Below are 12,378 nucleotides of genomic sequence, written 5' to 3' on the forward strand. Positions count from 1 at the left end.
CAAGACTATCGAGTCCGGTGGCTCAGAAACCTAGCATATAAAACAAGACTGGTCTTGTTGGATTAACAAACGGGTGTTGTTTCCCAAACAAACTGAGTTTTTTGGCAGACTAAAAGTCTTGTTCCTGAGACAAGGCAGGTTTAACAAGTTTATCTTGTCTCTACGGCTCTACTATTTTTTTCAGTGAACCACATTCATGTTTATTCTTATTCATAAATTTTTCGTTCTTTTCTTATAATGAAAGGTATCGTCCACACAGAGATATGTCTACACAATTTAATTTTCGCGCAAAGTTCCGTGAACTTTAGCTAGTGTTGACAGGTCTTTCACAAAAAATGTGCCCAACGCGAGTAAACGCGTCTTATGTACCCCTCCTCATCCGGCACCTTCACTTGATGGTTTGTATGGATGTTTCAAAACGAATGAGAAGGGGCGGCAAAATACAGGCGGCCCATGGGCGGCAAGAAGGTAAATCCGGCCCTGTTGTTCAGACCACACAAGTAGGTCCTTTCACAATTTTACTTAAAAATTAGGATGAACTAAAATTATCTTAGCACTTTCGGGATGGAATGAAATTACTAGTTGTAAGTAAAAATAAATAAATAAAGATTAAAAATAGAGATGAAGATAAGGTAGAAACAAGTCAGAATGAAAAAGTAATCTAAGGAGGGCTGTGTACAAAATATGTCACACAGTGAGTAGAGGGGTGAGTGTGCAAGGAGGCTAATCGTAAGTTGCAAGAGTAGTAATATGGGGGTGGTAAAAAGTGCTAAAAACCTAACTATTTATAACTGAAATACAGCCAGAGCGTTTTTACTGGAGCCGAATTAGCAGACCGTTTTTACTTGAGCCGACATTCAGCAGACCGTCCGCGGAAGTGACACTTTGGTTTCTTCCACACTGCTTTCATCCAAGTTTCACGCAGAACAACCAGTGCAAATATGCGTCACACCGACTGATGAAAGCAAGGTGCAAGGAATCAATACAAGGGTGTCATTACCGCGGTGAACGAGGTCAGGAAATGTAGAGTCTCTTTAACCCTGAGTTAAGGCATTTCGATTATCAGCTGGCCATGGTGTCATAAATGTGTGCACCCAAACGAAGAGGGATAAGGATAAGGAATCCTGCAATCATCTGTCATCAAGAAACAACAGAGAGGCGTGGTTTTTTCAGAGAGAAAACATCGCATTTGATACTGATATCGAAACTGCACTCGAATGCGATATTTTCTCTCTGAAAAAACCACGCCTCTATCACGTTGAATTTCTTTGTTAAAATTGGTAAGTGAGTGCTTCAGTCTCCTGACAACAGAATTGCGATCTCAAAATTGGAGAAAAATGACGAATAGGTGAAAAAATGGAACCAATTGATGCGATATATCGCATGCCGTTCTGACGCAAAATATGGCGTCAATCGAATCACCTTAAGTTGTTTTTTGCAATCCATTCACCGATTCCATGCTGAGTTTGGCAACCCTGCACTGCATCAACCCCGGCGTCAATGGCTCGCCCCTGTGATAACCTGCTCCTGACGGAGGCTGCGCGGCGCTGTCCCTGCGACCGGAAGGGGAGGATGCTGTGTCACCAAACCGGAAGCCCCAACATTTATATTTAGGTTTAGATCGGATTTAGATTTCAGCCGAGTGATTAAGCCATCCCGCACGCTACCACACCGTTCCGGATTGCAACGTCATAGTGTGAGTGAACCGCAAGCTCAGTGGCGCGAGTGGCTCAATGATAGATTTTTCGATATCTCCCCGTTCGCAGCTGTGGTAAAGGAGCGATTATTAAGGTGTTCGTTTCGAGCCCCCTGTTTATAGATCCTTTTCCATAGGTTTAAATGGACCGTGTTAAACAGAAAGGAACCAAGGCACATCAGCTACACTGGAAAAAAAAAACACATTGGATCTAAAGTCCAGACTCTTAAAAACATTGACAAGAAAAAGTACTCTTGATTCAATCAGAATCTAGCTTAAATCAAGAACCAAGCCTCTTAATTTAAGCGGATTTCGTTTTTATTCAAGCAAAAATCCGATTGAATCAAGAGTAATTTTTCTTGTCAATGTTTTCAAGAGTCTGGACTCTAGATCCAATGTGTTTTTTTTCCAGTGTATTGCCAAATTTATTCGGGCAATTTAATTTTTTACATGAAAACGGTCGTGTGGATTTTTGTGCAAATTTCAGTGAGTTTTCTCCATAATTCAAAGCAAATTCCTTAAATTTCCATAGGAATCCGCATAAACGTTCCCTCATAAAAAATAAAATTTCCCTGTTTAATTTAGCAATAGCTGATATGGCTTGGTTCCTTTCTGTTTAACGCGGTCCAAATGGAAGATTAACCAATACATCACAAAGCACGCCACGCAACACAGTGGATCGAGTTAGTTAAGACATGAAAGAGGTCGGACATGAAAGTTTTAACTAAAACTGCAAATTTTGATGTTTATTTCGTCACATTTTAAATTTCAAGGAGTGTGCCCTTTAAACAGAAGGTTGACTTCACCAAATCATACGGAGATATATGTATATCTCGACACGGAAAAAAAAATTGCTGATTCAACAATTCAATTGCTATAAAAACAGTGAGTGCAATGTTTCAAGGCAGATTTTACAACAAAAAAAATGCTACTTTAACCACCCCCGTGGTTATATTAGTTTACAATGTGGTTAAAGTAGTATTTTTTGTTGTAAAATCTGCGTTGAAACATTGCACTCACTGTTTTTAGCAATTGAATTGTTGAATCAGCAATTATTGGCGCGTATACGTAGTATACCGCCTTTGCGATCGTTTCGAACCCTGCTCGATACAATAACCGAGTCCCTTAGTTCCTTACCGAAAAGTGACTACCGCGAACTTCTGAGATTTTCCAAAGCGTGTAAAAAGTTTATTTATCCGTCAATAATTATGATTTAAAGTTGTTTCTCATTCTGGGGCTCTCTAGTTTATGTGCAGTGAATACCAAGAGTCTACGTTACTTGGTTTTCTTAAAAAAAGCCTAAGAGTACGACGCGCTGATTCAAAATATGCATATATAAGCAGAATCAAGCGAACTGATTCGAGGATGGCTGAGCAGGTCGGCACTCTCGGAATGAGAATTTAACTCCTCCGTTTTGTTCAAAACGTTGCTTTGACAGATCTCCACACCTCTGTTATACTTTTCAAAAGTTGGTACCCGTGCTCTGATAGTGCTGTTCATCTGACAACAATGTCAGTGTCAGCTGATAATAATATTTTTTTCATATGAGGTTAATAAAAAGTTTTCAGTCAGTCTTTGACATCCTGAATAATTGTCTTGGTATTTATTTACTAATTTTACGGAATTATATTTTATTTCTTATTAAAACTAAGAAATACAGTGCAATCTGTGTAAGTGCAATCTGTGATGAGCCTCGAGACTCATTAGACCATTAGCTAAACGTGGCTCATACAGGAATCCACTTACCCCTCTCTTCCCCACGCTCCTGATCACTGCGTCGGCGTCTCGACGAACAATAGCTAATGACGGTCGCCAAGCTAGACCGGGATCCTCAGCCCCTCGCCCAATTACTTACGCTTCATTAACCATTTCACCGTCACGCTAGGATTCGCCCAATTTTCAAAAAAAATTGTTTCGCGAGTTTTTAGCAATTTTTTCCTTACTCTCCGTTGAAACACGAATTAAAAGAGGTCTCATTCATAAAAATCGGCCGAATAGAAGAGAAGTTACAGTATTCGAAATCCGAAGAAATCAACAAAACTTCTCCAAACAAAAAATAAAATGAAGGGGGGAAAAAAGAAATGTATAAATTACAATTTAATATGATTGACCTCAGAATGTGACAAGCAATTCAATTATAAAAAGGAGAAAAAATTGAGTGAAATTACAAAAAATTAGCCTCTTGCAAGGGGCTTCCTTGTATGAGTTTTGACCTGAAGACAAGTAAATCCCGTTACATTATTAAAACGAAATTGACTCCATAGTTTTAATGCCTTAGTTTCTTGAATACGATTATTTTAAAAAAAAATAATCGAAAATTTATACCAGCAATTTTACCCATGGGGTGATTTCCTGAGAGCTGATAATATCACGAATTTCTCATAGAGCCCGTCAAAAATGGCTTGCTTTTTGGGCAGCCGATTCGGCCATCAAACCGGGGTTTAAATGGAAGCTGATAATAACACAAAGCTCTGAGAAAAATTTTGAGATGAGTATAGGAACGGTTTGTAAATTACGAGGAGAGGCGGGCATTCTGTTCAGCATATCGATACATAAGTATTTTCACACGTAGAATTTAATTTTCACGTCAGGGAGTCGACATATTTTGATTTTTGCATGAAAAGACGTTTAAAATAAAAAAATCAAGACATATTTAATACAATTGCATTTATATCGAGTAAATCTTTTTTCAATAATATAATGGGATTTATAATACCGGTGATTTGGGTATTTTAGCCCCAAAATACCTTTAAATCGACTTTATCTTCTAGGAGTTCGACAGAATTTTTCCTTTCTTCGCTTAAATTTTTCCGTAGCACTTTTCTTCAAGAATCTGATAAGATTTTGCTTGAGGCAGATCAAAAAACTTAAATTTGTTCGAATAGCTTTCTAGATTCACAATACACGGTCTCGTCAAGGTGCGTCGTTGACCTTGCACTGTTGGATCGTGAATTCTCTTGTTGTGCTGCTTGCCTTTTTTGAAATCTCTGTAAATGAAAACTAAAGGGGTTGATATGTGCGAGTTAATGACGCGCCTTATCAACACATTGTGTTGGAGTTCACTGCTTGTTTTTTTTTTTCCGTGCGATACATGACAAAAGACAAATTATTCATTTTAAAGTTGACACCATATCTAAACTTGCACATATAAACTCAACAGTTATTAATCAGCTCGTAGTGCTTCTTCGAACTCTTCTTGTCCACCACGACGTAGCAACGTCCCAGCCTCCCATCAACAGCGAAGCACCTCCCGCCTCCGACATCAGGACACCTCGTCGATCTATTCTCCGGCGGTTCCTTGTGCATCTTCTCCCTCAGATGGTCGGAGGCGTGTTTGCACATCTTCTTCCGTCTGCTGTTCGGGCGCGATTTAAGGTTCTCTTGGAACAGCGCGCACCGGTTATGCTCGTAGATCCGTCTGCCGTGGTACCAGAACGGTTGGTTGATGACCTCATCCGGTGGGTCATCGGGATTTATCAATGGCAGCGGGAGACCCTTCAGGTACTTCTTGGACGCTGCCTCGTGCTCTTGCTGGAGCGCTACGCCTCCTAGCGCGAGGACCGTCAGGCCGACAACGAGAAGAGCAGCGCATTTGGTTTTATTCTTCGGCCTCTTAGGGGGTGCGGGCAAGGTGCGGTGGGGTCCGGCGACTGGTGGAAATATCACGGGAGGTTTCGGGCCTGATCCGATGCCGGGCACGGGTTCGAATCCTTGTTGGGGTCCTCCTTTGGGTGATGCGGGTCCCACTGGGAAGGGTTGGAGCGGGGGTGCCTCCCTGCCTGCTGCTGGTGCTGGAGCGGCGTGGCCCTCTGATGGGGAGCCTGATGAGTGTCCTCCTGAATTACCGGAAGAATGGCCGCCTGACGACCCGCCATGCCCTCCGCTACTGGCCACCGCATGGTCGTCGCGGGCGTCGATGTTTGGCTCTTTCCCAGTCCCCTGGGTATCGTTCTGGAATCAGACAGTTCTGGCCAGTATTAGAGTGCCTTTATAGGGAGAGTATGGACAACTCGAAGATTTGAAGGTTAGGTTTGATCGGGTCATGTAGCTCTTGGGCAGAGACAAAAGACCCTCTACTGGTATCTTAGCAATGGTGGAAGCTTTTACTTTCGGGACTTCAGTTTTCTACTGTTGACTTACCTACATGGTTGATGTTTAACAACGTGTTGGTAGTTTCGTTTCGCAAACAAGCCGAAAATGGCCGAAGTTTAGGAAACTTGTTTGGCTCATGACATCACCCGAAGCTCATCATCCACCATGTAGGTCTAGGTCAACAGCCAAAATTAGGGTGATGACTGTTGCTCCCTTATAATTGTCCATGAAGAATTGTTAAGTCCCCGAAAGTAAAAGTTTCCACCTGTCGCCAAGAGGCCAGTGGAGGGTCTCTTGTCTCCTTCACTGGCCTGCTAGCAAAGGAGGAAGCTTTTACGTTCGGGGTTTCAACAATTCCTTATGGACAATTATTAGGGAGCAACAGTCATCACCCTAATTTCGGCTTTTGACCTACCTACATGGTCGATGATGAGCTTCGGGTGACGTCATGAGCCAAACAAGTTTCCCAAACGTCGGCCGTTTTCGCCGACAAAACGAAACTGCCAACACGTTGTTGAACATCAACCATGTAGGTAAGTCAACAATGGAATGCTGAAGTCCCGAAAGTAAAAGCTTCCACAATAGCCAAGATACTTGTGGAGGGTCTTTTGTCTCGGTGTAGCTCTTGGGCAGAGACAAAAGGCCCTCTACCGGTATCTTGGCAATGGTGGAAGCTTTTAATTTCGGGACTTTAGAATTCTACCGTTGACTTACCTACATGGTTAATCATCCACCTACTGGCTACATCATCCACCATGTAGGTAGGTCAACAGCCGAAATTAGGGTGATGAGTGTTGCTCCCTTATAATTGTCCACTAGGAATTGTTGAATTCCCGAAAGTAAAAGCTTCCACCTGTCGCCAGGAGGCCAGTGGAGGGTTTCTTACTTGTCTCTGTGTAGCTCTTGGGGCCCACAAGGGCTGCCAAACCATAAGCTCGAATTATCCAGTAGTACTAATTTTCATAATTCTTACTACCCGCCGTTTCATAACTGATCAAAAATTATAAAAGCACGTATAAAACTTTGATTTTGCATACGTTTTCTCAGTTCCAAAGTCTTAACCCTTAAAGACGCTGGTTTATAATGAGCTGTCGGCCGTACTGCAGATTACTATTTAAAATGCATAGGTTGGCAAAGGGCACTTTTCTAGTGATTTTCGTTTTACACGTTTTCGCCCTTTTAAGCCCTATGAGCTACATAAATTGAGCTGTCCATACTCTCCTTATAAAGGTACTCGAGCCAGTATCCGTCAAATAGGGCCCATGCCTTACACGCGCATTTTGTGACAGAATTTAAGCATTCGGATATCGGACACTCCCATCCAAAGTATCTTAGCACCATAAAGCCAGTGGCGAACCTTGAAACTTGAAAGAAACGTAGAAACGTAGAACCGTCGCTACCTCAGAGTTTTTTCGGTAAACATTCAATTTTTTCTCGCACATGTTTGCATTTTTAGGGACTTATTCCTGTCATTCTTTAAAAATTGCTCCTTTGAGAATTTATTTCGTCACAATTTACTCACAATTCGTCAGAATCTTCATCACTCCAACGTTTTGTCAGAGGATTCTTCAAAGGAGTTATAATGTAGACAGAAAATTAGACTTTAAGGTAAAATGATTCTTATATAAATGTCAGAATATAGCCTGCAAGAGGGGCCTATACCCCGATTTCTAGCGCTCAGTTGAGAAGGAGCAGTTTTTTTTTTTTTTTTTTTTTGTTTTTTTTGTTTTTTTTTTTTAATTTATTTATGCATCAAGAATTCTGGTATGTATGTACGGTACTGACAATGCGTTCAAATAGCACACCAGCTCAACAACAAGATGGCAGAGAAGGGCCTTACATACGTAGAGCGGATTAATCAGTGCCACCTTTATTTAATGCCTTCAATGTCAAAGCATGGATACGATAATTGTTTTTCTATAATTTTTTTTTTAGCAATAGTGCAGTTTTCAGCATTTTTTGGTGAGCGAGCTCTTTCATCTCAACGGGGTGCTCATGGCTCATCTTCCTCGGGGAACTTATAAACGCGCTTATAAACGTATCTGAGCTTTCCCGCTTGTTTGGCCGTATAAGGTAACTGATGCAAGCCAACCTACCTGAGCTTTTACTTTCGAAGGAACGCGAACCAAGTAGATTAATACGAACAAAATTGTAAATGTAGGCCGCCTGGAGAGCATGATGGACCGAAAAAACCTTACTCCGTTCCCAAAGTGCAACTCTTCTTATTTATTGCCAACGCGACATCTTCGATTATTATGCTATAATGAGAGCAATTATTCATGCGTGAGCAAAATGAAGTTGAAACGTTGCAAAATGTCGCATTTTTATTGAGGAAAACTCGTGAGTGATGGAATGGTCCAAAAACTCGCTTCAAGCCCGTTAATAATCCAAAATGGCCACATCTAGCAAAAGCATGGGAATTTTAACTGTAGTTGTCAGTTACGAGTATAATTTTCTCCCCCACCTCATCCAAAGAAAGTAATTCTAAATCGCAGAATCCCCTCTTCGAATATTTTCTGCACGGTCACTGCACGCGTGAACTGCGATGTAAATGGAAGAAGGAAGCTTACGATCAAAAACGTAAAAAAACTATCTCAAACATCAAAGGAATCAGTAAATGTAACCGATTAATAAGATAAAAAAAAAAAAAAAAAAAAAAAAAAAAAAGAAAACCTTAATGCAACTTAGCCAATTTTTCCAGGCTATCAGAAAATTAGGATTTTCAGTTTTGGTGTTAGAAGACATGAACTGTAGTATAATCTGATGATTTTAAGTCTCGAACATGACGGATTAATCATCGAAATGGCCATTCCTAAACCCACGTTTTAAAACAGCGAAATTCAAATTGTCATTCTTCCGATTAAATTGGAAATTTTCAAGCGTTTTACGAACACCTCCAGGCAAGCGCGAGGGTACTAGTAAATCACACGGCAAAAAAAAATTGCTGCTTCAACAATTCAATTGCTAAAAACAGTGAGTGCAATGTTTCAACCCAGATTTTACAACAAAAAAATGCTACTTTAACCACATTGTAAACTAATTTAACCACGGTGGTGGTTAAAGTAGCATTTTTTTGTTGTAAAATCTGCGATGAAACATTGCACTCACTGTTTTTAGCAATTGAATTGTTGAATCAGGATTTTTTTTTCTCCGTGTAACTTTGAGTTTTTTGGTTCTACAATCTCTTCCACGAAGTAAGCCGATTGTTTGATTTTTTTGTATTTATTTATTTTTTTTTTATTGGAAATCTATAAACTACAAAAAAAGAATGAAAATGCTGGTAAATCTACCAACGCTACGGATAAAACGAGCTAAAAAGCCCGAGACGCATTTCGGAATAACACCTGTGCTAACAGGCATTCTAGTTCATTGATGGCCGTAAGCATCCGCTTGCTTAATCTATCAACAGTTAAACGGATTAATTTTGGAGATAGGTAATAGACTAAGTAGCGACAATCCACAAAATACCCTAAATTTAGTCTATCATTGACCCCCTTAGTCTATGAGACCCTCCCATTTCAACCAATGGGATCGCTCCATACTCCCTATGTCTTCTTCGTCTATTGCTTTTTCGATCAATTTTAACAATGAGGTCGAAACAGGTAGTTGTAGACGAAGGGAGAATCGTTGGACTAACTATAGGGCCTCTCACAGATTGGCGTTAGGCAGGAGATGTTGCATTTGTGAGGAATTTGCGATTTGACTGTTGATCTTATATAAAAGTTCGCGAGAAACACGATGGTGCCACTGGTTTTCTCTGAAATCAACTCCCAAGCTCAAAAAAAGCTCTGAAGTTGAAACCAAAATGGAGGGAATTTCCCACGCTATCCTGAGAGTCCACCTCTACATCAAGACAAACTCTCCTTGCAAAGATAGGGAGCAAATACATTAGCAGGGTTGCCGTGTTTTCAGTTTTGGAGTCCCCAAATAAAGTGGCAGCCCTGTCAATGTAGTTGCTCCCTATCTTTTCATGGAGAGTTTGTCTTGATGTAGAGGTGGACTCTCAGGGTAGGGCGGGATATCCCCTCCATTTTGGCCTCAACTTAAGAGCTTCTTTTGAGCTTGGGAGATGATTTCAGAGAAAACCAGTGGGACCATCGTATTTCTCGCGAACTTTTTTACAAAAGAATCAATATTTGAATCGCAGATTATCCACATATGCAACATCTCAATGGAGATGTTGCATGTGTGAGGGATTTGCGATTTGACTGTTGTTTCTTATGTAAAAGTTCGCGAGAAACACGATGGTCCCACTGGTTTTCTCTGAAATCATCTCCCAAGCTCAAAAGAAGCTCTTAAGTTGAGGCCAAAATGGAGGGGATATCCCGCCCTACCCTGAGAGTCCACCTCTACATCAAAACAAACTCTCTATGCAAAGATAGGGAGCAAATACATCGACAGGGCTGCCACTTCATTTAGGGACTTCAAAACTGAAAACACGGCAACCCTGCTAATGTATTTGCTCCCTATCTTTGCAAGGAGAGTTTGTCTTGATGTAGAGGTGGACTCTCAGGATAGCGTGGAAAATCCCCTCCATTTTGGTTTCAACTTCAGGGCTTTTTTTGAGCTTGGGAGTTGATTTCAGAGAAAACCAGTGGCACCATCGTATTCCTCGCGAACTTTTACATTAGAATCAACAGTCAAATCGCAAATTCCTCACACATGCAAAACCTCCATCAATGGGACCTTCTGATGATGTCACCACTTGGGATATCCCCGCCATTGCGCCCTCAACTTTAAGAGCTTTTTTTGAGCTTGGGAGTTGATTTCAAGGAAAACCAGTGGGACCATCGTATTTCTCGCGAACTTTTACATTAGAATAAGCCGTCAAATCGCAAATCCCTCACACATGCAACATCTCCGTTGCCTACCTTTTGTGTCCGTGGCAACCACCAGCTTCCACCGATAAGATCTCTTCAGTTTCCCCTCGTCATCTTGGCCTATCGCTTTGCCTATCAACTTCTGGTTCAATTTCTGGTCTGGTTTCTGGTTTCTGGTATCGATTTATGGTTTCGGACTCACCTCGATCCGGCTCTGCGTACTTCCTTCTGTTGATGAGGAAGGCTCGGGGCATATTTCCTTCTCCGGCGGGAAACGCGCACCACTTCGTCACATCGCAAACGGCACATCGGGACTGACACCCCGGGGGGAGAGCAACAGGAGTTTTATTTACAGGCCTCCACGACTCGCCTGCCGCGAGGCCCTAAAAATAAACCCCGGCGGCAAGGAGGGCCCTGGCGCGTGCCCGCTGCAGCCCCACGCCGCGACCCCCCCCCCTCCTCCGGCCCCTCGTGCCGCCTCGGGGGCTCTCCTTGGCGCGGCTCGTGGGGACTGCCGGGCGAACAAGTGGTCGCTCTTCAGTCCTCGCTCTGGAGGTTACGCCAGGTTTTGCTCGTACACTGAAAAGAATAATATGCTGTTTTGGCACCTAGGATGTCAATAACGTGTCCACACTGGTAAAAAAAACCTCTTGGTTCAAGAGTGCAGTTTCTTGTCGCCGGATTTAAGAGTCTGAACTCTAGTTTCAATGCAAAATCCGCTTGAATCGATGCAAAATCCGCTTGAATCAATGCAAAATCCGCTTGAAACAAGAGTTCAAGACTCTTAAATCCGGCGACGAGAAACTGCACTCTTAAGTCAATGCAATGCGGCATTGGTCCATGAGGTTTTTTTTTACAACTGCGGTGATCCCAAGATGCTGCCTTTACTGCCCCTGCAGTTAACTTTACGTCCTGTGAATGGAAATTCAATTAAGCGGGCGATCAAGGCAGCATCTTAGCATCACCAGATACATATTTGATATCCTAGGTGTTGAAACAGCATACTATTTTTTATCAGTGTAGTAGAGTCCCTTTATAGAGAGAGTTCTGTTAAGGTGATTCGTCAAGCTCAAGTGACGTGGTCGCACTGGCATGCGATGTATCGCATTGATTAGGTCAAAAATCTCGCACTGAAAAAAATGAGTTAGCGTCAGATGACTAAAAATGGTTTCTATACACTAACTCAAATTGTGTGATTTGGACACACATGATTTTTGGTTTCTGTACACTAACCACTATTAGTGCTGGAAACTAATTCCGCTACTCTAATTCGCATTCGGTAGGGTTGGGTCAACCTAACCTCAAAACTGAGAGAGGTGAAAACGGCTTAGCGAATGATAACTGGACAATACTTTCAGGAAAAGAAGATTTCTTAAAAGATGAGAGGTAAAAATCAACTGACCGGTTCCAAATGAACGACAGAGGAAAGGAATATCCCATAGGTATGTGCAAGTAGACAGAATTATCCTTTAGAGAGACACACACTCACACATGAAACGGTAGCGAATGTTCACACTGAATAAACATATCTCGTCCGAACACTTGAGATATTCTTTTGAAATTACGGGAGAACACGAACTATAGAAGTAAGCAGTAAGTTCACAGATTTTCGTAAAATATAAACTGAACGCGGAACGCTTTAATCGCAATTTAATACAGAAGATTGACGACTCCAACGAATATCATGCTTGTTTACGTTTTGAATCGAACAGACGATTTCTAACCTTAACAGGTTTATTTATGTTGCTTTCGAACGTTTTCAAGAAAGAG

At 41.6% G+C, this 12,378-nt stretch overlaps 1 protein-coding gene across 1 annotated transcript in view; it reads right to left on the minus strand.

Annotated features, from left to right (window-relative positions):
• The window catches only part of Kah (Kahuli), a 30,445-nt gene extending 19,475 nt beyond the window's left edge, over positions 1–10,970 (minus strand). The window contains exon 1 of the mRNA XM_019062552.2: positions 10,811–10,970. Coding sequence (XP_018918097.2) covers positions 10,811–10,862 — 52 coding nt within the window. The 5' untranslated portion in view covers positions 10,863–10,970. The remainder of the gene's footprint in view (positions 1–10,810) is intronic.
• Positions 10,971–12,378: the final 1,408 nt, after the last annotated feature.

This window comes from Bemisia tabaci, chromosome 10 (assembly GCF_918797505.1).
Source record: "Bemisia tabaci chromosome 10, PGI_BMITA_v3".
Classification (NCBI taxonomy): domain Eukaryota; kingdom Metazoa; phylum Arthropoda; class Insecta; order Hemiptera; family Aleyrodidae; genus Bemisia; species Bemisia tabaci.